The 27,748-nt window shown below is 39.6% G+C and overlaps 1 protein-coding gene across 2 annotated transcripts in view; it reads left to right on the plus strand.

Moving 5' to 3' along the window:
* Positions 1-27,748, plus strand: part of GTF2I (general transcription factor IIi) — a 65,311-nt gene that overhangs the window by 19,014 nt on the left and 18,549 nt on the right. For both annotated transcript variants that reach the window (XM_079324893.1, XM_079324894.1), the window contains 18 exons: positions 395-460; positions 1,792-1,893; positions 7,471-7,533; positions 7,812-7,916; positions 9,101-9,163; positions 10,228-10,332; positions 11,972-12,034; positions 12,565-12,675; positions 15,498-15,554; positions 16,672-16,773; positions 17,959-18,021; positions 19,396-19,503; positions 21,343-21,405; positions 23,084-23,200; positions 23,474-23,536; positions 24,121-24,222; positions 26,327-26,392; positions 26,897-27,080. In XM_079324893.1, the coding sequence (XP_079181019.1) occupies positions 395-460; positions 1,792-1,893; positions 7,471-7,533; positions 7,812-7,916; positions 9,101-9,163; positions 10,228-10,332; positions 11,972-12,034; positions 12,565-12,675; positions 15,498-15,554; positions 16,672-16,773; positions 17,959-18,021; positions 19,396-19,503; positions 21,343-21,405; positions 23,084-23,200; positions 23,474-23,536; positions 24,121-24,222; positions 26,327-26,392; positions 26,897-27,080 (1,603 nt within the window). The remainder of the gene's footprint in view (positions 1-394; positions 461-1,791; positions 1,894-7,470; positions 7,534-7,811; positions 7,917-9,100; positions 9,164-10,227; positions 10,333-11,971; positions 12,035-12,564; positions 12,676-15,497; positions 15,555-16,671; positions 16,774-17,958; positions 18,022-19,395; positions 19,504-21,342; positions 21,406-23,083; positions 23,201-23,473; positions 23,537-24,120; positions 24,223-26,326; positions 26,393-26,896; positions 27,081-27,748) is intronic.

Consider the following 27,748-nt stretch of genomic DNA (forward strand, 5'->3'; position numbering starts at 1 on the left):
TTGCTTATTTGAAAAGACTAGAAAATATTAACTGGCATTGAACACCATGAATTTCATCATAAGATTTGAATGCTCTGTTTACCATGAATTTCTAAGATGCAAAAAACGCTTTCTGAGTGTTGTTGATGTGAACAAAATAATTGTGGAATTTGTCCTGTGGAAATCCTTACTTTAAATAGTAAGGATTAAAAACAGTTTAAAATTTCTTACGTGTTTTTACTGTGGTATCTTTTTACTTTATATTTGTAAAGGCTCATGGGAACATATCTTTGTGTATTTATTGCATGCTGGGAGTGCAAGGGGCTTCTTTGATAGTGTTGGTATGAATGTTAAAGCATGGAGTTGAAAATTTTTTCTGTGTCCATCACTGAGCAGTCCTGGTTTTCTCTTTCAGATCCCTCCCAACAGCATGGCATGTCAGAATTCAGAATGGATACTGAGCCAGAAATCACTAGTGATGGTCAGTGCTTCTGGTCATTGATTTCAGTTGGTTGGGCATTTTTATATCCAAGATGTGTTTTCCATTTCCTACATTACTTGGTACTGAATGAAGAGAATTATGTGCCAGTGTTCAGTGTAGTTTGGTTGTGAAATGCTTGGTAAAGAAACCTGATTGAGGGAAGTATTAGAAAATCACAATATACTGAAGCATATTGGCCTTACTTGGCTGGTTTTGAAATGATTTTGAAATTTGCTAGAGAGCAAATTGTATCTTTTGCTTATTTTTCATGTGTTGGTAATGAAAAATCTGCATTGAATGGACCAGATGTTCTAACATTGATTCATTCTGGAGAGTACATTGTTTTATAAACTCACTGTAGTTATATATGTGACATTTTGTGTATGAAAGAGTCATTAAGTTCTCTGCATATATGTAAAGGCCTTTACCACAAAATTAACAGTGGTCTGAAAATTTTTTCCCTGATAGAGTATAGCAGAACTGTATAGGTACAGGATATGTCAGTATATGATAATATTCTTGCTATGTAAACCATACCCTTGATGACGTGGTTACATGTTTTTCTGTATGTGAAATTTGTTTTCTTTGTCTGCTCTAACCATTTTCCTCTAAGGTTGGAGATACTGATAGTTGGGCAGTCTACAAAGCACATTACCTTAAGAAGATAGGGAATTGAGTGGCTAAGTAGCAGCTCTTTGGCAGATTATTTAGTTGGCTGTTCTCTGTTCTCTTGTGTGTGTTTAAGGTAGAGTTGACCTGTTAGATGAATTTCATTGGCACCCATTAGTTTTACACTGCTTTGAAAGTGAGTGTAGAAGATTTGAGCTCTTGAAGACTAAAGCTAGGTATTGTCTTTTGAGATCTGCTGGTGGGATGATGTTACTTCCAGTTAGATAAAAATGGTAGTCCCTATCTGCACAATTTATTTTGTGATTCCTTTTGCTGTTACATGATCATTTTAGCATCATGCAATGTCCTGCCATGTTTCAGAAGACAATGTTGTTTTCCTTAGGAGGTACAGAAGCAGGTTGTGGTGGTTTTGTTTTTTTTTTTTACAATCTTGTGCATTTCTCAGGCCTGTTTGAAGGAACAAGTTGTTCCTTCTGAGGTAAGAGCAGGAGCTTTCTAAAGTTTCTCAGGTAAGTAATTAGTTGCAAAATTTTGTGCCCAGATAAGCACAGTACATAATTTCTGTTAGAGGTTTGTAATTCAGAGCATTGCAAATTAATTCTCTGGACATAAAACCTGTGGTTTGTTTTTTTTTTTTTTTTTTTGTTTTTTTGTTTTTTTGTTTTTTTTTTTAATTTTTATTTTTATTTTCTTTCTTGTAGATGATGATGACTATCTACCCCCTGAAAAGAGACAGAAAATCTCTGAGTTGGAAAATCAAGCTTCCAATATTGGGGGAAGAACAGCAGAAGAGTTCAGTTTTGGTAAGATGAATATTAAAGATTATTTTATCTTCCATTATTGTTTTATGAAAAGGTTTTGGGTAATTTTGTGCTTCAAGAAGTCCAGGTCACACACAGCATCCACAGCCTTTCCTGCACCCACCAGGCATGTCACTTGGTCATAAAAGGAGATCAAGTTGGTTAAAATGACCTTCCTCTCCTAAACCCATGCTGACTGGGTCTGATCCCCTGGCCATCCTGTAAGTGCTGTCTGATGGCATCCTGATCTGTTTTATCACAAAATCAGGGGTATTCCTTGGGCTGAATTATTTTTCAGTATGACTACTGAATGACTACTCTAATGGGGGGGGTCTCATAGCCCAGGGAACCAACATAGTTCTTTGGGGTTTGTTTGTTTTTGTTTTTTTTTTTTTTTCCCATTTTTATTCAGCAAACACCAAAACCCAATCTTTTTTAGCTGCACCAGGCGTTTGTTTTCTGTCAGATTGCAAACAGTCCTCATTATACTCTTATCTCTCATTGTTCCTAAGCAAAGGAAAAAATGTTAAAAAAATTTACAATTTTATGAAAACAGGTGGTTGTATGCTCTACTTCCTCCCATGTTTCAACAAAAAATAAAAAAAGATTTTTTTCAGCCAGGTTTGCAATATATATTTATTGTATTTTATCAAACTTCTGCAGCTCTTCTCCCATTTAGATTTTATATCCCACAGTTAATTTTCAATGTCTTTCCAAGCACTAAAGGCAATGCTTATGTGTATTTAAAGTCATGTGACAGCTCACAACACACTACAGAGCTGCTGGTTCCAATACTCTTCTTTCCAGTAAGCCTTTCCCTGTCAACAGTACAACACTTTCTTCACATGATACATGACTTCCCATTTTTTTCCAGCAGCTCACCTGTGTTCCTAATGCCAGAATTCAATTAGGTCAGGACCAGCTGCTGGCTCCCTGCCCCCACTGCAGACCTCCTGCAGTCCAACTGCAAATCATGTCAGGGTCACCAGATGTTGCTGTAGAGGCAGGCATGGCATACAAATAGACACACTACATTTCAGAAGGCTAATACCCTTTACTACAACAACCAGCTGTCTTTTATACCCTCTACAAAGTTTACACTTTGATCATTGGTTACAGTAGATCATCATGATGTTCATTGGTGTAAAGCCCATCTGCACTTCTGTTTTTTTCCCAAGACTTCTCTAAAAATGCTTTTCCCAGTGCAGCTTTTCTTCTGCTTGCCTCCTTCTCAGTCTCCAGGCCAACTACCTTGATAGAATAGGTTTCAAAAATAACCCTTATTCATTAACCCTCTCTGGCCCACAGGCCAGCTGTGAGTCTCTCCACAGATAAAAAGCAAAACAGCAAAGCTAATACAGTCCTGTCTGCTTTTACAGGGGAAAGGTGTTAGCTAATTATATCTAATTCCCAAATAGCTGCTACAGATAAAGCTCAAGGTTTGCCCTCAAGTGAGCAAAAGAATGTATGATTTACGACCCATATAATTGCTCCCAGTAATTGTTGTGAATCATACAATGTGCTGATGCTGGGGTTAATTGCTGTTCCATTATTATCCACCCAAAAGATTCCCAGCTAGTGATCTCCCAAATTGTTAGAGGGGGCACTGTGTCTTACAGATATGAATCTTGCTGTTCACAAACTCAAACATTAGCCACATAGTGATAAATGGTACTTTTGGGGTACTGACTTGTAAATATTCTACCAGGTATACAAGTTTCTAATTTTCATGGTTACTGGTAACATCATTATTTCTGAGCAAAAAATCAGTATTAATTTAGTGCAATCAGACTTAAAAATTAAAATTCTTGGAAAGGGAGCATATACTGATCATGCCATGTATCAGCATTTCTATTAAGGAATTTAGACCTTCCTAAGCTACCAGTATGCAGGAAAACACTACATTGACACAGACAGCTTTGAATCTCTGCAATAAACACTCCTGTCAAAATCCACAGCTCACTGAAAAGACAAGGTTAGTTTTTACAGAGTTTCAGTAATGATGTCACAAATATCACCAGGATAGCCCATCTGCATTCTGGGATTTGGATGTACAGCATTATGTGTTGATTAAAGAAGCTCTCCCATGCCAGTTTCTGCAATTTTCTGACAATAGAGCAGCCTAAGATCTCTGTGTTTCAATGTGTCTTCTTGGCATTCTGCTAGTGCTCCATGTAGGCCATAAAACTGGGATTTATGGTTCTGAGCTTGGACAGGTAGGCTGAGCTAGGATGGATAGCAAAGGCCAAACATCTCAGAGTTGGCTGATATGCCTCATGCTGTGATTTGTGATTCCAAGCTGTCAAGGGCCACCTGCCTGTGGGTGAATGGGGGCTGTGGAGGCTGGAGCACTGAGGAAGGAGTGGGCAGCACAGAAGCTGTAATTGTAGGGCTGGGCACTGGATTTCCTTGGCAGGAGGGGCACCCTGGAGAGCAGCTGCTGAGGGGGAGGCACTGTGCAGGGAGCCCTCACCAGGGGAAGTGTGCTGAGGGGGCTGGCAAGGGCTGAGCAAAGGCCATGGGGGCCCTGCCTTGGCCAGGGGTACCGGAGTGGCATTGGGGGACAGCCAAAGGAGGCACTGCAAGAGGAGCTGGCAACTGAGAGGCTGTTTGTGTGGGAGGCACCGTGCAGAGTAGCCTGTAGAGCAGCCATGTGGGGGTGGGCACCCTTCTCCAGGGGAGCTTCTTACTCCATGGGGAGTATTTTGCTCTAGGGGGGCTTCATTAGTGCCTGTAACATCTCGTGCTAAATTGAGAATTAATCCATTCTCTGGATCCATTCCATTGATCTATTCCCTGGATCTGTGCCCAGATTCATTATCACTGTCTTTTTTAGCACTCCCTTCTGCAGCTGCACTCAGGAGTTTTTTACATCAAGGCCTCTCTCATTTAGGAAAGAGTTACAGGGTTATTTAACCTGTAAGAACAGTGGCTCCAGTGTGGAAAATGTGCTGCTATATTTTTAAGCTGCAGCTGTGCTACCAGGGCACCTCCTCAGTCCCTGAATACTCACAGTCTGTGGTTCTTCATCCATAGAACACTGCTGACCTAACCTTAAAGGCTTTTGCTCTCTGCAGGACAGTGGTTTGCAGAGAAAGGCCCCTGTTGTTGTAGCAGGGTCAAAGCTCTGCTCTCTGCCTGCACTCTGAGTGTTCCAGGCTTGTAAGGGCTGCTGGGCTGAGTTGCTGTCCATCTCTTCATTGCAGTGTAGTACCCTGATGTTCTGGGTCCTCAGGGCTTCTTTTTGGCTGCAGTCCTCTTCACTCTGATCTAATCTCCCCGTTGTGCAGGTGCCTGATGTACAAGGAAGAGCCATGCAGAGTCCCCAGGCAGGTGCAAAGGAGAGCCCTTTATTGCCAAACCAGGCCTTTTTAAGCAGTTAGCCTGTTATCAGTTACATTCCCTGTAAGTGCAACAAATATAATTCAACCAAGCACCAAAAACCAGGATGAGAGCACATGATGGTTATATAGCTTGTTTTTTATCCTACAATTCAGCCAAGTCCTTCTCAGGGTTCTTTCCAGCTTAGCTGAAGTAACAGGCCTGAGCCATGTTTTTACAAGGTTAACAAGGCCCATATTTCATGAGGTGTTATCTGTATGCAATAATAAATTAACATCATCTGGTGTTTTTTCGCAGAAATATTTGGAAACCTGTCACCTAATTAACATTGTACTTCTTCTCCAGCCATTCTCTTTTCATATTTACTCCAGGTTGGCATTTGTGAATTTTTCTATTTTGCTTTCAGTCTCCCAAATCACACTAATGTAGGGCTTGCTATAAGCAAATTGTGATGGGAGTCATCGTTATTTTAAATCATGAAAGGCTTGTGTAAGGTGCTCATCACCCAAAGTTGAGGTTTGATGGGATGTGGAAAGCACCTCATTGTGTGACTGGCTTTGCTGGGAGCACGTGGCTCTCCATCCTGAGTCATGTGCTTTTCAAGGCAGGTTGTGCCAGCAGCAATGCTCAATGCTCCTTCTTGCCAGTGCCATGAGTTTTGCTTTGAAGGTGGCTCTCAGCACAGTTGAGGGCACCATTCCATGAAATTCAGCAGCAATTCTCATGATTAGGGAGAATGAGGTTGCACATGGTGGCTGTTGTATTAACTGAACTCATTGGAGAAGAGAAATCCAGGTAGTTTGTTTTGCTCAGCATAAAGCCATGTGCTTTATACCTGAGTGTGAAGAGGGAGTGTGAGGAAGGGGAAGTGTGATAGAAAATGACTGAGATGCTGCCTCTGCCTTGGATGTGACTAGAATTTTATAGTACAGATGTTGAGTGTGGCCCTTTGAGTCAGACTAGGGTTATGTCACACACCTTTTTCTCAGATTTGTTGTTCTTCTCAAGTTTCAGTAAGGAAGGCCTGGAAAGTTGCACCTGGTTTTGCTGAGTAGAATAAATCTGTTGTTCATGAAGTCTGGCATTTCTGAAAAGGTCTGGAGGCAGTGGGTAAAGATTGCAAGGAATATTCTTAACTTCAGTTTCATTTGTGGTTGAAATGTGCATACATATTAGGTAGCCTTGTCTGGATTCTGTAGAATGAAATTATTTATTGCTGATGCTCACAGAAATGAGTGAGGCAGATGAATTACTGGCAATGTTTGGATTTTATGGAGTCCTGGGTTTAATCCGTGTATTAGTAAATAAATACACAGAAGAGGCAATTAAAGCTCTTCAGGAAGTTTGTCTGAAAGCTACAGCTGATGATGAGATTTTCACAAGTGATTGTTGCCTTCAAAGAAAACCATCAGAGTTTGTTTAGTTTGGTCTGTGCCACTGGGGGTTTTGTCACAGCACAGCCCATCTGTAGCTGGGAAATAATTCAGGCATAAATAGGAAATCCAGTTCTGCCAGCCTGCTGTGATAAACAGGTACTCAGATGAATAATGGCAGGATAAATTCAAATCCTAAGAGGACCTCACCCAATCATGTTCTATCCAAAGCTGCAAATATATCTGAGAGCAGGGAAGTCTGAGATCCACACCAATCAGCAGTCAAACCCCAGGAAATTAATATTCCCTATTAAAAGGGGCAGCCATAAATACTTGGTGCTCTTGGTTCAGGACCCTCTGAGAGTTCATGTCATTTCTGTCACTGACCAACAGCTCCATCATAATAGTTTTGCACTGATTTTCCTCTCCAGTAACATTGTCAAGATGCTGAAAAGGGAATTGGCAAACCTATGGGGTGTCTGGAATGATCCCCCAGGTTAACTAGATGAGTGGTCAGCACAGTGTGATTGAAGTCAGCAGGCAGAAAATTGAGGTTATGTGTGTCAGAAGAAATCATTCTAAAGGGAGCAAAATTATGATTGGGAAACATGGCATTGCCTTCTGTGATAGCAGCAGCTCTGCCCTGCTGCACGTGCAGTTCAGGCAGTGTAACCCTCACTCACCTCTTGCCTTTGTGTGGAATTGCTCCAAGGCTGATGGGAACATATCTGTGCTTGTGTTTTTATTGCATGCTGTGAGTGCAAGGGGCTTCTTTGGCAATGTTGCTCAGATGCAAAGGCATGGGGTGATCAATTGTAGATGTTGTCCATGTCCATCCCTCAGAAGTCCTTTTTTTCTCTTTCAGATCCTTCCCAGCATGAGTTGTCAGGACCAAGTGAGAAACCTGAGGTTGAGGTCACCCTTGAAGGTCAGTTCTTGTGGTCATTAATTTGAGTTGATTGGGCATTTTTATATCAAAAATATGCTTTCCATAGCCTACATTACTTGACACTGAATGGAGAGTAAGAACTGCACAGGTAAGAACAGGAGCTTTCTAAAGTACTCAGGTATGCAATGCGTTTCAAAATTTGGTGCCCTATTAAGCACAGTTCCTCATTTTTGTTGGAGTTTTGTAATTCAGAGCATTTCCAGTTTTGCATATGTGTTCCCAGGAAAAAAAACAGTTTTGGTTTTTTTTTCTTGAAGATGATGATGATGACTACCCACCCCTAGACAAGAGACAGAAGAGCATGAAGTCAGGTAATGAATCTGGCAGTACTCAGAGAAGAGAAGGAAAAAAATTCAATTCTGGTAAGATGAAAATTAAATATTATTTTGTTTCCCTGCTTTATTTATGAGATAGTTTTGGGGTAATTTTGTGCTGCAAAAAAATTCAGAATTGTTGCTAAAGTAACTGTCACATAAACTGATCACTTACAACCTTTTTGAAAGAGAAACCAAAAAGATAAACATAGAGCATTTTTGGAATGGCATTTAAGTGCGAAGGCTTTTGTGTAAATGTATTGCAGCAATACACAATCATCATCAGGTACCTCTGTTGTTTGACATGATGACATAAATACCCACAAAGGATTTTCCTCGTCTTCTTTTATGACCCCTTGTTTTGAGGGCTCTCCATAGAATAGCAACTCATCCATGCACTTCAGTTTGCTCTGGTTAAGATGCTTCGCCTGGGATTTTTTTGTGATCCTGTTCCTCTCCATAGATCTGTGGTGTGATTTGGTTTGGTTTGTGAACACATTAATCTGTCTGCTTTTAAAAGATTCTGTGCAGTCAGGAATATCTTAAAATATCACTTAAACCTAACAGAAGTGAACAGTTTTGCTCAGCCAGAATAACTAAAATCTATTTTCAATCATGCACTGCTGTTGCATTTTGTCAGTTTCTGATACAATTAGCTCCACTTGCTTTAGCTGTGCTGCAGTTAAGGATCAATTGCTCTTTCTCACAGCCAGTGTTGATGGGCTAATGCTGCTTGTCTTGTTGGTGCACAGTGCCCCAACAAAAGCATTGTGATCATGGATTTCCCTGCCATGTTTCAGTGCTGGTCTTGCAGCTTGTTATGAAAATCATCATAGTGCAGTAACATGAGTTTTTTTAAATGGTAAAAAAAAGTATAATGTGTGGGGACAGGTAGCCTTTGTTTATATTTCAGTGATCCTGGGTAAGAGAGGGGAAAATAGTTATGATTGTATTAAGTCTGTAATGCCAAGAGCATGGCATTGCCTTCTGTGATAGCAGCAGCTCTGCCCTGCTGCACGTGCAGTTCAGGCAGTGTAACCCTCACTCACCTCTTGCCTTTGTGTGGAATTGCTCCAAGGCTGATGGGAACATATCTGTGCTTGTGTTTTTATTGCATGCTGTGAGTGCAAGGGGCTTCTTTGGCAGTGTTGGTTTGAATGCAAGGGCCTGGAGTGTTTGGTTGAAAATGTTGTGTGTGTCTGTTACTCAGCAATCCTGATTTTCTCTTTCAGATTCTTCCCAGAACGACTCATCAGAATCAAGTTCAGATTCTGAGCCTGAAATCACTAGTGAAGGTCAGTTTTTGTGGTCATTAATTTCAGTTGACTGGGCATTTTTATATCCAAAATGTGTTTTCCATATCCTACATCACTTGTCACTGAATGGAGAGAATTGTGTGCCAGTGTTCAATGTAGTTTGGTTGTGAAATGCTTGGTAAATGAACCATGTTGGGGGAAGTATTAGAAAACCACAATATATGAGAAGAGTCATTAAGTTCTGTGCATATGTGTAGGGCTTTACCACAAATCTAGAAGGTTTTCCCTGCCAGAGTATAACAGAACTGTATAGCTACAAGATAAGTCAGGATATGATAATAGTCTTGCTGTGTAAACCATACCCTTCATGTCGTGTTTACATGTTTCTCTATATATGAAATTTCTTTGTCTGCTCTAACCATTTGTTTTCTCTGAGGCTGGATGTATTGATAATTGGGCAGTCTATAAAATTCAATACCATAGGAAGATAGGGATGGATTGGGAAGTGAGTGGTTAAGTAGCAGCTCTGTGAAAGATTGCTTGGTTGGCTGTTCTCCTTTCTGTCCTCTTGTGTGTTTTTAAGGTAGAGTTGACCTGTTAGATGAATTTCATTGGCACCCATTAGTTTTACACTGCTTTGAAAGTGAGTGCAGATTTGAGCTCTTCAAGACAAAACTTAGGTACTGTCTTTTGAGATCTGCTGGTTGGATTATATTACTTCCACTTAGATACAAATGGTAGTCCCTATCTGCACAATTTAATTTGTGGTTCCTTTTGTTATTGTGTGGTCATTTTAGCATTGTGCAATGTCCAGCCATGTTTCAGAAGACAATGTTGTTTTTCTTATGAAGTGCTGAAGCAGGTTGTGTTTTTTTTCTCTCTTGTGCTTTGCTCTGGCCTGTTTGAAGGAACAAGTTGTTCCTTCTCAGGTAAGAGCAGGAGCTTTCTAAAGTTTCTCATGTAAGTAATTTATTGCTACATTTGGTGTCCTGATAAGCACAATTCCCTATTTAAATTAGAATTTTGTAATTCTCAGCATTTTCTGTGCTGCACACAAAGTCTCTGGATAAATAAACAGTAATTTTTTTTGTTTTTTCTTAAAGATGATGATGATGACGAGTACGTGCCTCCTAGCAGGAGAAGGAGGAGCAGGCGGTCTAATCGAGCTTCCAATACTGGGAGAAGGAAAGGAAAACACTTCAATTCTGGTAAGATGAAAATTAAACACGGTTTTATCTCCCAGCTTTGTTTTATGAAAATTTTTTGGTTAATTTTGTGGTGCAGGAGTAAAACATGTTACTGCCATTCTTCATTTATGAGCCATGATCTCTGTGTAGGTGCATTGCAACAGTACAGTCATCATCATAGGTTACCTGTGTTGTTTATTGTTTTTTGACAAGACGATGTAAATAGACACAGAGGAAGTTGGGATTTTCCTCTTGTGTTCTTGCATGATCTTTGATGTGGAGGGTGCTGAAAACCCTCAGAAACTCATCCATGGTCTCCAGTTTATCTGGATAAAATTACCTCAGACTTTTTGCCATCCAGTACCTCTCCTTTATTCTGTGGTTTGGTTTGGATTGATTTGGTTTGTGAACACTTTTATCTCTTTGCTTTTATAAGATTCTGTGCAGTTAGGAATTTGATTTTTGCTTTATATTTTTGAAGGCAGCCATCAGACTTTTGAAGACAGTGAAGGAACTGATGTGGCAATACAGTTGGAGCATTTGAGATGTTAAATGTTTTTCGTGAGGATAAATTTATAACATAATTGGATATTTTTTCACAGAAATACACTTGGAAAAATGTCACCTAATTGACATTGTACATCTTCTCCAGCCATTCTCTTTTCATATTTCCACCAGGTTGGCATTTGTGATTTTTGTTTACCTTTGTGTTCAGTCTCCCACATCACACTAATGTAGGGCTTGCTATAAGCAAATTGTGATGGGAGTCATCATTATTTTAAATCATGAAAGGCATTTGTAAGGTGCTCATCACCCAAAGTTGAGTGGTTTGATGGGATGTGGAAAGCACCTCATTGTGTGACTGGCTTTGCTGGGAGCACGTGGCTCTCCATCCTGAGTCATGTGCTTTTCAAGGCAGGTTGTGCCAGCAGCAATGCTCAATGCTCCTTCTTGCCAGTGCCATGAGTTTTGCTTTGAAGGTGGCTCTCAGCACAGTTGAGGGCATCATTCCATGAAATTCAGCAGCAATTCTTGTAATTAGGGAGAGGGAGAGTGAATATTTTATAGAGTTTCTGATACAGTTGGCTTCTCTTTCTTTAACTGTGGTGCAGTTAAGGATCAATTGCTTTCTCACACCCAGTGTTGATGGGCTGATCCTGCTTTTCTTGTTGGTGCACAGTGCCCCAACAAAAGCAATGTGATCATGGATTTTCCAACCATGTTTCAGTGTTGGCCTTGCAGCCTGGTATGGAAGTCATCATAGTGCAGTAACATGAGTTTTTTGAGATGGTAAAAAAAAGTATAATGTGTGGGGACAGGTAGCCTTTGTTTATATTTCCAGTGATCCTGGGTAAGAGAGGGGGAAATAGTTATGATTGTATTAAGTCTGTAATACCAAGAGCATGGCATTGCCTTCTGTGATAGCAGCAGCTCTGCCCTGCTGCACGTGCAGTTCAGGCAGTGTAACCCTCACTCACCTCTTGCCTTTGTGTGGAATTGCTCCAAGGCTGATGGGAACATATCTGTGCTTGTGTTTTTATTGCATGCTGTGAGTGCAAGGGGCTTCTTTGGCAATGTTGGGTCACATGCAAGGGCATGTGGATTTGGTTGACAATCTTTTCTGTGCCCATGACTCAGCAGTCCTGTCTTTCCCTTCCAGATTCCTCCCAGCATTACTTCTCAGCCACAAGTGAGACACCTGGGCTTGAGGTCACTATTCAAGGTCAGTTCCCCTGGTGATTCTTTTCAGTTGGTTTGGCCTTTTTATATCCAACATGTGTTTTCCATATCCTACATTACTTGGCACTAAATGAAGAGAATTGTGTGCCATTGTTCAGTTTAGTTTGGATTGTGCACTGATTGGTAAACATGCCTGGTGGAGAAGTATTAGAAAACCACAATATACTGAAGCATATTGGATTTAGTTGGCTGTTGTGTGTTTATTTTAGCATCATGCAATGTCCAGCCATATTTCAGAAGGCAGTATTATTTTTCTTAGGAAGTACAGATGCAGTTTGCTTTTTGCTCTCTTGTGGTTTGCACAGGCCTGTTTGAAGGAAAAAGTTGTTCCTTCACAAGTAAGAAGAGGAGCTTTCTGAAGTTACTCAGGTTAACTAATTTGCTCCTAAATTTGGTGTGAGAATAAGCACAGATCCATATTCTCTTCGTGTTTTGAAATTCTCATCAGTTCATGTGCTGCACATGTGCTCCCTGGATAGAAAAGCAATTTGGTTTTTTGTTTCTTTCTTAAAGCTGAGGGTGATGATGATGACAACCTATCCCCGGACATGAGAGTAAATATGACCCATTCTGCTCATGAAGCTGACAACAGTGGGGGAAGTAAAGCAGAAGCATTCAGTTCTGGTAAGATAACAATGAAATACAATTTTATCTCCCAGCTTTGTTTTATGAAAAGTTTTGTGTTTAATTTGAGTTGCAGGAATGAGATGTGTCAGTGCCATCCTTCATTTAAGAGCCATGGGTTCTGAGTAGGTGCATTGCAGCAGTACAGTCATCATCATCATGAGCTACCTCTGTTGTTTGCTGCTAATTGATGTGATGATGTAAATAGACACACAGGAGGCTGGGATTTCCTTGTTGTCTTCTTGCATGATTCCTGATGTGGAGGGTTCTGCACAGAAACTCATCCATGCACTTCAGTTTACTCTGGTTAAGATTCTTCACCTGGGATTTTTTGCCATCCTGTGTCTCTCCTTTGTTCTGTGGTTTTCTTTGCTTTGTTTTCCTTTGTGGACATTTTAATCTGTCTGCTTTTATAAGGTTATGTGCATTTAGGAATATGTTTTTTCCTTTTTAATTTTGAAGGCAGCCATCAGAGTTCTGATGGCAGTGAAGGAACAAATGTGGCAATACAGTGTAGAATATTTGAAATGTGAAATGTTTTTTGTGAGGATAAACCATAACATCATTGAATATATTTTCACAGAAATATTTGGAAAGATGTCTCTTAATTGACATTGTACATCTTCTCCAGCCATTCTCTTTTCATATTTCCACCAGGTTGGCATTTGTGAATTTTCTTTTATTTTGCTTTCAATCTCCCAAATCACAGTAATGTAGGGCTTGCTATAAGCAAATTGTGATGGGAGTCATCGTTATTTTAAATCATGAAAGGCTTGTGTAAGGTGCTCATCACCCAAAGTTGAGGTTTGATGGGATGTGGAAAGCACCTCATTGTGTGACTGGCTTTGCTGGGAGCACGTGGCTCTCCATCCTGAGTCATGTGCTTTTCAAGGCAGGTTGTGCCAGCAGCAATGCTCAATGCTCCTTCTTGCCAGTGCCATGAGTTTTGCTTTGAAGGTGGCTCTCAGCACAGTTGAGGGCACCATTCCATGAAATTCAGCAGCAATTCTCATGATTAGGGAGAATGAGGTTGCACATGGTGGCTGTTGTATTAACTGAACTCATTGGAGAAGAGAAATCCAGGTAATTTGTTTTGCTCAGCATAAAGCCATGTGCTTTACACCTGAGTGTGAAGAGGGAGTGTGAGGAAGGGGAAGTGTGATAGAAAATGACTGAGATGCTGCCTCTGCCTTGGATGTGACTAGAATTTTATAGTACAGATGTTGAGTGTGGCCCTTTGAGTCAGACTAGGGTTATGTCACACACCTTTTTCTCAGATTTGTTGTTCTTCTCAAGTTTCAGTAAGGAAGGCCTGGAAAGTTGCACCTGGTTTTGCTGAATAGAATAAATCTGCTGTTCATGAAGTCTGGTATTTCTGAAAAGGTCTGGAGGCAGTGGGTAAAGATTGCAAGGAATATTCTTAACTTCAGTTTCATTTGTGGTTGAAATGTGCATACATATTAGGTAACCTTGTCTGGATTCTGTAGAATGAAATTATTTATTGCTGATGCTCACAGAAATGAGTGAGACAGGGAAATCAGTGACATTGTTTGAATTCTATGGAGTCTTGGATTTAATTTGTGTATTAGTAAAGAAATACATAGAAGAGGCAATTCAAGCACTTTAGGAATTTTGAAATCTACAGGTAGTGATTCTGATTTGCACAAGTGATTGATTTCTGCAAAGAAAACCATCAGAGTTTGTCTAGATTGGCCAATGTCACTGGGGGTTTTCAGTGTTTTTCCACTCCTGTAACATTGTCAAGATGGTGAAAAGGGAATTGGCAAAGGTATGGGGTGCCTGGAATGATCCCCCAGGTTAACTGTAGCTGGTGAAGGTGTCTGAGGTGTCTTAGTGAGATTGGATGAGTTGGCAGCACAGTGTGATTGAAGTCAGCAGGCAGAAAATTGAGGTTAAGTGTGTCAGAAGAAATTGTGCTAAAGAGAACAAAATTATATTTGAGAAAGTGGAACCAGTGCTGATGAATGAGAAGACTTAGAGCAGTGAAGGCTTCATCCCTAGGAGCTGTGTATATTTATCCCAGATCAGAAGAGACCTAGTGATGATAATATATTTTTAAAAAAGCTTACTTCAGTTGTTTAACCCCATTGGTTTAATGTGTTTTAAGAAGTTGTTTCCCATCTGGGAGTTTTTTTCCAGAAGTTGGTTGCCATCTGCTTTGAGTTTTTTGCATGAGTCCCTTAATTGTGTGTGTTTCTCAGGTATTTGGTGCTGGACTACATGGGCCATTCTTTAGTGGTATGGTTCCTGTTAAATTTCACAAAATCCTGTCTCTTTTAAATTTGGTTTTACTCTTATTTTGTTCTCTCAAAATGGTTCTAAAGTTGTCATTTGATGGGACAGGCATTATTACAACCATACTTCAGTGTTTTCCTTGCAGCCTGTTATGGAAATCATCATAGTGCAGTAACCATGAGTTTTTTGAGATGGTAAAAAAAAAAGTATAATATGTGGGGACAGGTAGCCTTTATTTATATTTCAGTGATCCTGGGTAAGAGAGGGGGAAATAGTTATGATTGTATTAAGTCTGTAATGCCAAGAGCATGGCATTGCCTTCTGTGATAGCAGCAGCTCTGCCCTGCTGCACGTGCAGTTCAGGCAGTGTAACCCTCACTCACCTCTTGCCTTTGTGTGGAATTGCTCCAAGGCTGATGGGAACATATCTGTGCTTGTGTTTTTATTGCAAGGTGTGAGTGCAAGGGGCTTCTTTGGCAGTGTTGGTTTGAATGCAAGGGCCTGGAGTGTTTGGTTGAAAATGTTGTGTGTGTCTACTACTCAGCAGTCCTGATTTTCTCTTTCAGATCTCTCTCGGCATGAGCTGATAAGTGAGAAAACTGAGGTTGAGGTCACCCTTGAAGGTCAGTTCTTGTGGTCATTAATTTGAGTTGATTGGGCTTTTTTATATCTAAAATATGCTTTCCTTAGCCTGCATTCTTGCACACTGAGTGAAGAGAATTGTGTCCCGGATTTGACTGTTGTTTGGAGTGTGCATTTCACCATTTTACATTGCATCATGGAAATAACTCCAACATTATCTCAAGAGAAACATTTATATGAAAGACTCATTAAGCTCTGCATATATGTAAAGGCCTTTACTACAGAGGTATAAGTGGTCTGAGAAGATTTCCTATGACAGAGTATAACAGAATTGTATAGGAACAGGATATGTGAATATGTGCTAATATTCTTACCTAGTAAACAATGCTTCTGGTTTTGTGGGTACATGTTTTTCTTTGTATGCAATTATTTTTCTTTATCTGATCTATCCATTGCTTTTCTTTTTCTGCTCTAACCATTTGTTTTCTCTGAGGCTGGAGGTATTGATAATTGGGCAGTCTATAAAAATCAATACCATAGGAAGATTGGGATGGATTAGGAAGTGAGTGGTTAAGTAGCAGCTCTCTGACAGATTGCTTGGTTGGCTGTTCTTTCTGTCCTCTTGTGTGTGTTTAAGGTAGAGTTGACCTGTTAGATGAATTTCATTGGCACCCATTAGTTTTACACTGCTTTGAAAGTGAGTGTAGAAGATTTGAGCTCTTCAAGACAAAACTTAGGTGCTGTCTTTTGAGATCTGCTGGTGGGATGATGTTACTTCCAGTTAGATAAAAATGGTAGTCCCTATCTGCACAATTTATTTTGTGATTCCTTTTGCTGTTGCATGGTCATTTTAGCATTGTGCAATGTCCAGCCATGTTTCAGAAGACAATGTTGTTTTTCTTATGAAGTGCTGAAGCAGGTTGTGTTTTTTTTCTCTCTTGTGCCTTGCTCTGGCCTGTTTGAAGGAACAAGTTGTTCCTTCTCAGGTAAGAGCAGGAGCTTTCTAAAGTTTCTGAGGTAAGTAATTAGTTGCAAAAATTTTGTGCCCATATCAGCACAGATCCTTATTTCTATTTGATTTATGAAATTCACAGCAGTTCCAGTTTTTCACATGAGTTCCCTAGAGGAAAAAAAACACTTTTTTTTTTTTTCTCAAAGCTGATGATAATGACAACCTACCTCCTGACAAGAAGCTGAAGAACACTGAGTCTGCTAATAAAGCTGCCAATACTGGAAGAAAAACAGAAGAGTTGAATTCTGGTAAGATGAAAATTAAAGATTATTTTATTTCCCAGCTTTCTTTTAGGAGAAGATTTTAGTTAATTTTTGTGCTGCAGGAGTGAGACGTGTGTGCCAATTTTCATTTAAGAGGCATGGGCTCTGTGTAGGTGCATTGCAGCAGTACAATCAACATCATAGACTACCTTTGTTTTTCTTATTTTTTTGTTGTGACAACGTTAATACGTAGATAAGAACACATACTTAATCTTCCTGTCTGTTAAAACAGTTCCTATCCAATCCTTTTGTAGTACATGGCATTTGATAGTTCTCTCCTCAGCACTCACTTGAAATGAGATGAAGACATGAGAGTTTTCCATAACCTGGATGATGTATTTGACATAGTTCAAATATACTCCAGCTAAGGTGTGCCAGCTGAATTTCTGCTATGAGCCACACACATGATAGAAAGAGAAACCTTTAAAAAGAAGATTCCTTCAGACTTTTTTGCCAAAGTGATAGCATAGTCCAGCATACAGGGATCTGAAAGGAGATTCTCTTCAAAATGCACAAGAACAGTTTTGCTCAACCAGAATAACTAAAATATGTTCCATCATGCACCGCTGCAGTATTGGGACAGTTTCTGATACAATTAGCTCCACTTGCTTTAGCTGTGCTGCAGTTAAGGATCAATTGCTCTTTCTCACAGCCAGTGTTGATGGGCTAATGCTGCTTGTCTTGTTGGTGCACAGTGCCCCAACAAAAGCATTGTGATCATGGATTTCCCTGCCATGTTTCAGTGTTGGTCTTGCAGCCTGTTATGGAACCTGTCACAGTGCAGTAACCGTGGGTCTGTAGAGATGGATAAAAAAAGTATAATGTGTGGGGACAGGTAGCCTTTGTTTATATTTCAGTGATCCTGGGTAAGAGAGGGGGAAATAGTTATGATTGTATTAAGTCTGTAATACCAAGAGCATGGCATTGCCTTCTGTGATAGCAGCAGCTCTGCCCTGCTGCATGTGCAGTTCAGGCAGTGTAACCCTCACTCACCTCTTGCCTTTGTGTGGAATTGCTCCAAGGCTGATGGGAACATATCTGTGCTTGTGTTTTTATTGCAAGCTGTGAGTGCAAGGGGCTTCTTTGGCAGTGTTGGTTTGAATACAAGGGCATGGAGTGTTTGGTTGAAAATCTTCTCTGTGTCCATGACTCAGCAGTTCTCTTTTTCAGATTCCTCCATTCATGACTTCTCAGAGACAAGTGACAGACCTGAGCTTGAGGTCACTGTTGAAGGTCAGTTCCTCTGGTCTTTGATTTTGTTGGGCATTTTTATATCAAAATATTTTTTACATACCCTACACTTCCTATCACTAAATGTAGAGAGTTATGTGCCAGTGTTTGCATTGTGCACTGCTTGGTAAATAAACCTGCTGGAGAAATACAGGAATACCAAAATATACTGTAGCATATTGGACTTACTGGGCTTGTATTAAATGATGCCAGACAGCAGATTGCAAGTCATGCTAGGATCTTGGTAGGAGGTCATCTGTGTTTCTTGTATTTGTGAATTTGTGTTCTGTACCTGCTTGAAAACATTGCTGAGATTGGGTTTTGCAGTGCTTGCTTGTGGAATTAGATTGAGGCCACTCAGTCATCAATTTAGAAAGCAGGCAGAGCATTTGGGACAAAGTGAACACTTCTCGCATTATCTTCACCATTTTACATTGCATCATGGAAATAACTCCAACATTATTTCAAGAGAAATGTTTATCTGAGAAGAGTCATTAAGCACTGCATATATGTAAAGGCCTTTACCACAAATTGAAAAGTTATCTGGAAAAGTTTTCTCTTCCAGAGTTTAACAGAACTGTATAGGTACAGGATATGTCAGTATATGATAATATTCTTGCTGTGTAAACCATTGCCTTGGTGATGTGGTTACATGTTTCTCTGTATTTGAAATTTTTTTGTCTACTCTAACCATTTGTTTTCTCTGAGGCTGGAGGTATTGATAGTTGGGCAGACTAAAAAGCTCATGACCATTAGAAGATAGGGATGGATTGGGAAGTGAGTGGCTAAGTAGAAGCTCTCTGACAGATTGCTTGGTTGGCTGTTCTTTCTGTCCTCTTGTGTGTTTTTACGGTAGAGTTGACCTGTTAGATGAATTTCATTGGCACCCATTAGTTTTACACTGCTTTGAAAGTGAGTGTAGAAGATTTGAGCTCTTCAAGACAAAACTTAGGTGCTATCTTTTGAGATGTGCTGGTGGGATGATGTTACTTTCAGTTAGATAAAAATGGTAGTCCCTATCTGCACAATTTATTTTGTGATTCCTTTTGCTGTTGCGTGGTCATTTTAGCATTGTGCAATGTCCAGCCATGTTTCAGAAGACAATGTTGTTTTCCTTAGGAGGTACAGAAGCAGATTGTGTTTTTTTTTTTCTCTCTTGTGCTTTGCTCAGGCCTGTTTGAAGGAACAATTTGTTCCTTCTCAGGTAAGAGCAGGAGCCTTCTAAAGTTTCTCAGGTAAGTAATTAGTTGCAAAAATTTTGTGCCCATATCAGCACAGATCCTTATTTCTGTTTGATTTATGAAATTCACAGCAGTTCTACTGCACACGTGTTTGCTGGAGAAAAACTAATATTTGGGTTTTTTGTTTTTCTTAAAGGTGATGATAAATTTGGCAACCTGCGCCCTGACATGAGACTGAATAGCTCCGAGTCATTTAATGGAGCTGACAAACATGGGGAAAGAAAAGCAGAAGAGTTGAATTTTGGTAAGATGAAAATTAAAGATGATTTTATTTCCCAGCTTTGTTTTATGAGAAGATTTGTTACATTTTTTTGTACAGGAATGAGACATGTTACTGCCATTCTTCATTTAAGAGCCATGGGCTCTGTGTAGGTGCATTGCAGCAGTACAGTCATCAGCATGAGCTATCTCTGTTGTTTATTGTGTTTTAACATGAGGACATGAGTAGATGTGTAGGTAATAACAGGATTTTCTTGATGTGTTCCTGCATGAATCCTAATGTGGAGGTTTCTCCCCAGAAAGTCATCCATTCTCTTCAGTTTACTTTGGTTAAGATTCTTCACCTGGGATTTTTTGCCATCCTCTGCCTCTCCTTTACTCTGTGTTTGAAGTCAGCAGTCAGAAAGTTGAGGTTAAGTGTGTCAGAAGAAATTGTGCTAAAGGGAACAAAATTATATTTGAGAAAGTGGAACCAGTGCTGATGAATGAGAAGACTTAGAGCAGTGAAGAAGGCTTCTTCCCTAGGAGCTGTGTGTATTTATCCCAGATCAGAAGAGACCTAGTGATGGTAATATGTTGTTAAAAAAGCTTACTTCAGTTGTTTAAGCCCATTGGTTTAAAGCATTTTAAGAAGTTGTTTCCCATCTGGGAGTTTTTTTTTTTTAGAACTTGGTTGCCATCTGCTTTGAGTTTTTTGCATGAGTCCCTTAAATGTGAGTGTTTCTCAGGTATTTGGTGCTGGACTAGCTGGGCCATCTTTTATTGTTGTGGTTCCTGTTAAATTTCACAAAATCTTGCCTCTTTTAAGTTGGTTTTACTGTTATTTTGTTCTCTCAAAATGGTTCTAAGAGGTCATTTGATGTGACAGGCATTACAACCATACTTTATCTTCTGCTTTCTCTGTGTCTAGTAAAACATCTCCTGATCCTTTCCTTTTGTAGCACTTGGCATTTGATAGTTCTCTCCTCAGCACTCTTTTGGAAGTAGATGAAAACATGATAGAGTTTTCCATGACCTGGATGATGTATTTGACATAGTTCAAATATACTCCAGCTAAGGTGTGCCATCTGATAGAGCTGAATTTCTGCTATGAGCCACACACATGATAGAAAGAGAAACTTTTGAAAAAATTCCTTCAGACTTGCTCCTAAAGTGATAGCATAGTCCAGCATACAGGGATCTGAAAGGAGATTCTCTTCAAAATGCACAAGAACAGTTTTGCTCAACCAGAATAACTAAAATATGTTCCATCATGCACTGCTGCAGTATTGGGACAGTTTCTGATACAATTAGCTCCACTTGCTTTAGCTGTGCTGCAGTTAAGGATCAATTGCTCTTTCTCACAGCCAGTGTTGATGGGCTAATGCTGCTTGTCTTGTTGGTGCACAGTGCCCCAACAAAAGCATTGTGATCATGGATTTCCCTGCCATGTTTCAGTGCTGGTCTTGCAGCTTGTTATGAAAATCATCATAGTGCAGTAACCATGAGTTTTTTGAAATGGTAAAAAAAAGTATAATGTGTGGGGACAGGTAGCCTTTGTTTATATTTCAGTGATCCTGGGTAAGAGAGGGGGAAATAGTTATGATTGTATTAAGTCTGTAATGCCAAGAGCATGGCATTGCCTTCTGTGATAGCAGCAGCTCTGCCCTGCTGCATGTGCAGTTCAGGCAGTGTAACCCTCACTCACCTCTTGCCTTTGTGTGGAATTGCTCCAAGGCTGATGGGAACATATCTGTGCTTGTGTTTTTATTGCATGCTGTGAGTGCAAGGGGCTTCTTTGGCAGTGTTGGTTTGAATGCAAGGGCATGGAGTGTTTGGTTGACAATCTTCTCTGTGTCCATGACTCAGCAGTTCTCTTTTTCAGATTCCTCCATTCATGACTTCTCAGAGACAAGTGACAGACCTGAGCTTGAGGTCACTGTTGAAGGTCAGTTCCTCTGGTCTTTGATTTTGTTGGGCATTTTTATATCCAAAATGTATTTGCCATTGCCTACATTTCTTGGCACTGAATGAAGGGAGTTGTGTAGCAATGTTCACTATAAATTTGATTGTGCATTGCTTGGTAAACGTTTCTGGTGAGGAAGTATTAGAAAACCAGAATTTTCTAAAGCATAATAGAATTACTGGGCTGGTTTGGAAAGGATACCAGACTGCAAATTGTATCTTTTTTGCATATTTTCCAGGCATTGGTAATGAAAAATACTCATTGAGTGCAGAAAATGTTCTAACATTGGTTCATTCTGGAGAGCACTGTATATGCTCACTGAAGTTATATGTGTGACATTTGTAGTTAGCACTGGCTTCTGGGAAGGATGGTACCAGGACAGAAAAGTGTGTTGCAGGTGCTGTAAGTGAAGCCTCAAGGTGTGTCTGATATTGATAACTATGAGATACAAACCTGTGCACTTACCACCTCCCTTTGTCACCTGAGTGGCTGTAAAGCTGCTGATCAGTGTCCTTGCTGCTCTCATGCTAGGATCTTGGTAGGAGGTCAGGTGTGTTTCTTGTATTTGTGAATTAGTGTCCTGTACCTGCTTGAAAACACTGCTGAGATTGGGTTTTGCAGTGCTTGCTTGTGGAATTGAGGCCACTCAGTCATCAATTTAGAAAGCAGGCAGAGCATTTGAGACAAAGTGAACACTTCTGGTATTATCTTCACCATTTTACACTGCAACATTATCTCAAGAGAAATGTTTATATGAGAAGAGTCATTAAGTTCTGTGCATATGTGTGTAGGGCTTTACCACAAAAGTAGAAGGCTTTCCTGCCAGAGTACAACAGTACAGGTACAACAGTATAGGTACAGGATATGTCAGTATATGATAATATTCTTGCTGTGTAAACCATACACTTGATGATGTGGTTACATGTTTTTCTGTATGTGAAATTAGTTTTGTCTGCTCTAGCCATTTGTTTTCTCTGAGGCTGGAGGTATTGATAGTTGGGCAGACTAAAAAGCTCATGACCATTAGAAGATAGGGATGGATTGGGAAGTGAGTGGCTAAGTAGAAGCTCTCTGACAGATTGCTTGGTTGGCTGTTCTTTCTGTCCTCTTGTGTGTGTTTAAGGTAGAGTTGACCTGTTAGATGAATTTCATTGGCACCCATTAGTTTTACACGGCTTTGCAATTGGGTCTAGAAGATTTGAGGTCTTGAAGACTAAAGCTAGGTACTGTATTTTGTTGAGATCTGCTGGTGGGATGATGTTACTTCCAGTTAGATAAAAATGGTAGTCCCTATCTGCACAATTTATTTTGTGATTCCTTTTGCTGTTGCATGGTCATTTTAGCATTGTGCAATGTCCAGCCATGTTTCAGAAGACAATGTTGTTTTCCTTAGGAGGCACAGAAGCAGATTGTGTTTTTTTTTTTCTCTCTTGTGCTTTGCTCAGGCCTGTTTGAAGGAACAAGTTGTTCCTTCTCAGGTAAGAGCAGGAGCTTTCTAAAGTTTCTCAGGTAAGTAATTAGTTGCAAAATTTTGTGCCCAGATAAGCACAGATCCTCATTTCTGTTTAGGTTATGAAATTCACAGCAGTTCCAGTGCTGTACACTTGTTCCCTGGTGAAAAAACACTTTTGTTTTTTGTTTGTTTTTTTCTTTAATGAAGCTGCTGCTGATGATGTTGAAGATGACTACCTGCCTCTTGATATGACCGTGAATAACGCCGAGTCTGCTAGTGAAGCTGGCAGTATTGGGAGAAGGAAAGCAGATGAGATAAATTCTGGTAAGATAAACATTAAACATAATTTTATTTCCCAGCTTTCTTTTATGAAAATGTTTTGGTTAATTTTTTGGGACAGGTATGAGACCTGTTAGTGCCTGCCTTCATTTAAGAGCCATGGGCTCTGTGTAGGTTCATTGCAGCAGTACAGTCATTATCATAGGTTACCACTGTTGTTATTCTATGACAGTGTTGGTTTAAGTGCAATGGCATGGAGAATTTGTTTGCAAATCTTGTCCATGTTCATCATTCAGCAGTCCTCTTTTTCTCTTTCAGATTTCTCCCAGCATGAGTGGTCAGGAGGAAGTGAGAATTCTGAGGATGATTTCAGTAGTGGAGGTCAGTTCCTCTGGTCATTGATTTTGGTTGGCTGGGGATTTTTGTATCCAGAAAGTGATTTCCATAGACTGCAGTACTTGGCACTGAATGAGGAGGATTGTCTGCCAGTGTTGAATGTAATTTGGATTGTGCACTCCTTGGTAAATGTACCTGGTGGGGAAGTATTAGAAAACCGCAATATACTGAAGCCTATTGGACTTACTTGGCTGGTTTTGAAATTATGCCAGACAACAAATTGTACCTTTTCATATTTTTCATGTGTTGGTAGTGAAGAATACTCACTGAGTGTAGCAGATGTTCTAACATTTATTCTGGAGAGTACATTGCTTTGGTATGTTTAACATTTGTAGTTAACACTACAGTTTTGCATATGCCCATTTGAAGGCACACATTGCTCCTTCCAGGCAAGTGGAGGAGCTTTCTAATGTTATTCAGATCAGTAATTTGATGCAAAGATTTGGTGGCCTGATAAACACAGTTCTTATTTGTTTTAGAGTTTTTGAATTCACAGCAGTTGGAATGCTGTACACACGTTCCCATGATAAAAAAACAGTGATAATTTTTTTTGTGTGTGTGTCTTCAAGATGACGATGACTACCTGCCCTCTGAGAAGAGACGGAGGAGAGCCGGGTGGGGTAGTGGAGCTTTCATTACTGGGAGAAGGAGAACAAGACAGTTCAATTTTGGTAAGATGAAAATTAAAGATGATTGTATCTCCCAGGTTTGTTTTATGAAAAGGTTTGTGTTTATATTGTGCTGCAGGAATGAGACCTGTCAGTGCCATCCTTCATTTAAGAGCCATGGGCTCTGTGTAGGTGCATTGCAGCAGTACAGTCATCATCATGAGCTACCTCTGTTTATTGTTAATTGATGTGATGATGTAAATAGACACACAGGACACTGGGATTTCTTTGTTGTCTTCTTGCATGATTCCTGATGTGGAGGGTTCTGCACAGAAACTCATCCATATACTTCAGTTTACTCTGGTTAAGATTCTTCACCTGGGATTTTTTGCAATTCTGTGTCTCTCCTTTATTCTGTGTTATAATATGGTTTGGTTTGATTTGTGGTCATTTTAATCAGTTTTCTTTTATAGGCTTTATACTGTGAAGAATATGTCTTTCAACCAAGTATTTGAGTTTTTAGTAGGAGTTCTGAAAATTGAAATAAATAAAAAATTTTGTATGGCTATACTTGCTACATGTTTTTCCCATGACAAATATCAGTTTTAGCAAAAATGACTTAAATTTTGAGAGCTGTTTTTAAAAGATCATTAATACCAGTAGGCCACTGAACATGTATCATTCTTTTTGGTTTTGTCAGGAGAACATAAGAGCATTACTAGAGGAGAATATTGAGGAGTTGGTGCTGCAGAAGCTTTTGTTCGATACCTTTTCTCAGTAGAAAAATCACTTAAAGCTTTGAAGATTGGCAGTTTTGGGAGTGAGGAAACATTGATTTGAGTTCAGATGGAGAGGAAATGGAGTAAATTATTAGGATGACAGAAGTTTTAGTTGAGCTTGACAGAAGTTTTAGTTGAGCAGTTGTAGACTATCTCCAGGCTTACCTTCTCAATGTTGCTTTGAGTTGACTTAGTTATCTTCTCTCTGCAGTTTTTTAGAAAATTTCATTTTGAGCTAGTCAGTGTGCAGTTAGATTACAGTGATTTACATCTCACTGATTATTTAGATATCTTAACTTTTGACTTCCTAAGTTGTATGGAGGATATTGCCTATTATGTTTGAGGTTTACATACAGGAAGTGGCATGTTGCTATGGTATTGCAAGATTTGGTTAAAACATGAAATGAGTGTCAGAAGTTCTGGGGAAAGACTATTCATTTGCTTTGATGAAAAAAGAGCAGCTTTTGTAGTTACAGTACTGCTGTTCAGGCATTTCAGAAAACTGCACCTTTTGTAATGAAGTCCAATATCAGATAATGGGACAGGAGAGAGGAGGTCATTCATCTATCATGAGCAGCTGCAGAATGATAAAGATACATGCACTCAGAAAACAGTGAGAAATCTGTCTCATCTCATAAAGACTTCCAGTATTTTACATAACCCTGATGAGATTGAGATGTTTGAGTTGGAGATTATTCCTGTATGCCTTGATTGAACTGATATCTGAAGTGGCCTGAGAATGAGTTCTTATTTTGGAAACAGGAAAACAAAGTGGAAAGCAAAATAATTTTAACCAGTCTCTGGTAAAATGCTTGCTAGAAATCAATAATCTCTGGGAGGTGAGATTAGATTTCAAAGCAATTCTCCACCAACTGTTTGAGATTAAAAATATCACTGCTGAAAGTCAAGTATATTGTCAGGAAAAATATTTTCCCATGTTTTTTTTTTGCTTTCTTAATAGATTTTATAAGAAGCTAGAAGCTTCAAGTTGTGCCTTGCAGTTGTGTTAAACAATTTTAATAGGAAAAAGTCCCCTTGTCTCACTATGGTCAGTGATGGGAATTATGTATGGTTTCCCCCATTTTAACACACTGTTGAGCACAGGTTTTGTCAGCCTGCAGCATCCTTGGAGTTGTTCTTTGTTTTCCATGCTTCATTTAATATACAAGTTTGGGAAGTAATCTTAAACATTTTATTCTGTACTTTTCTTTTTTTTCTGGGTGTACCCATGCATTTTAAGGTGTAGTCTGTGCTGTACTCAGCAGGCACCTGTTAGTGAGTGATCAGTAAAAGTACACACTTCATATTTCATTTATTGGTAACAGAGATTTTTGAAGAGATTCTCAGTTTTGTTTGTAGTCTGACATGTCCTTCTCTTTTCTTTGCAGACAAATGGAATATGCGAATTTCAGACCTGAGAAGTGAAGTTGAACAGGTGTTTCAAGAGAAGTACGGTATGTGTTACACACCCTTCCAAGCCATTGCCTTTGTCACAGCAAGTGACTGACTGCTCTTTGCCATGCATCTTCTTGTTGGCTCAGGAGCACAGCAGAATTGACAGCACCAAAGGACTAAATACTGTTAGAAGTCATTAAATTGAGGAAAGTAGTTTTTTTGATGAGCAGAGTAATTTCAAAATGGGATATCTCTGTTTAGCACCAAAGTGCGACACTTGATTTTATTTTTCAGTTGTGCTCAGTCTCCTGGAGCACCTGCATGCTCACGTACTTTAGACATCCACATTTGAGAGAGCTGTCCTTTCCTCTGCAGTTAAAGAATCCTTAAGTGAAAGGATCTTTAGAATGGAACTGGAGAGAGGCTGCCACTCACTGATTGCTCATGTTTTATTATGATTGTTTTGCACTACTAATTATAATGTTTAGCAGAGTGGTATCACAGAGATAATTGAGTAGAGCCACAAGCTAGTCTAATGTTTCTATTCTCCTCCTTCCTTACAGCTGCAGCTATAAAAGCAGAAGGCCCAGTGACTATCCCATATGGACTCTTCCAGTCACATGCAGAAGATCTGTATGTGGAAGGGATGCCAGAAGGGATTCCCTTCCGGCGCCCCACCACCTACGGCATTCCCCGGCTGGAGAGGATACTTCTGGCAAGGGACGGGATCCAGTTTGTCATTAAAAAGTAAAGAACTTTGCATTCTTGTCTATACATTACTTATTGTTTTCCTGTGTTCAGTGGTGTAAGGCTTATCCAAGAGTTTTTGAAATGAACAGGAATCTGCTGAGTGCAATGGTCAGATCTGGGGGTATTGGCAGCCCCTGCTCTGTGCTGCTTTTATCACTGGTTGCTTACATTCAAGAGGAACATGGTCTCTTCCATCATCCTAATGCTTGCTGATAACTAGAAAAGGGGAAGAAGTGTAGATCTACCTTTTGTCTCACTTCAAATCAGATAGCATGTACCTAGATTTAATTATTTATGCAATTTAATTATTTATGCAAAACACCACTGATCATCTGCTTTGCCAAATATGTCTTAGTTGTGAACAGAAACTAATTTATGTTGTTCATTGATTTTAAAATGTGTAACCAGAGCAGCTAAAAAACCTAGTTTGGCTCTGTGGGAAACATAGAAATGTTTAATTTTGTTTGTTCAACTGTGGATAAAATCAGATATATTTTTGAAACAGAAGTGTCTGTTTTGAAGTTTACTTTTTTTAGAGATTAAATTTTTAATTTGGATCTTTGTTTCTGGTTAAGTGTATCTTAGAGGTAAGTTTAATGGAAACTGTATGTTACCATGAAATGTTACAGCTCCAGCAGATATGGGTACTGGGCATGAAAAATGTT

The sequence above is a fragment of the Erithacus rubecula genome (assembly GCF_903797595.1).
Source record: "Erithacus rubecula genome assembly, chromosome: 22".
NCBI classification, from domain to species: Eukaryota; Metazoa; Chordata; class Aves; order Passeriformes; family Muscicapidae; genus Erithacus; species Erithacus rubecula.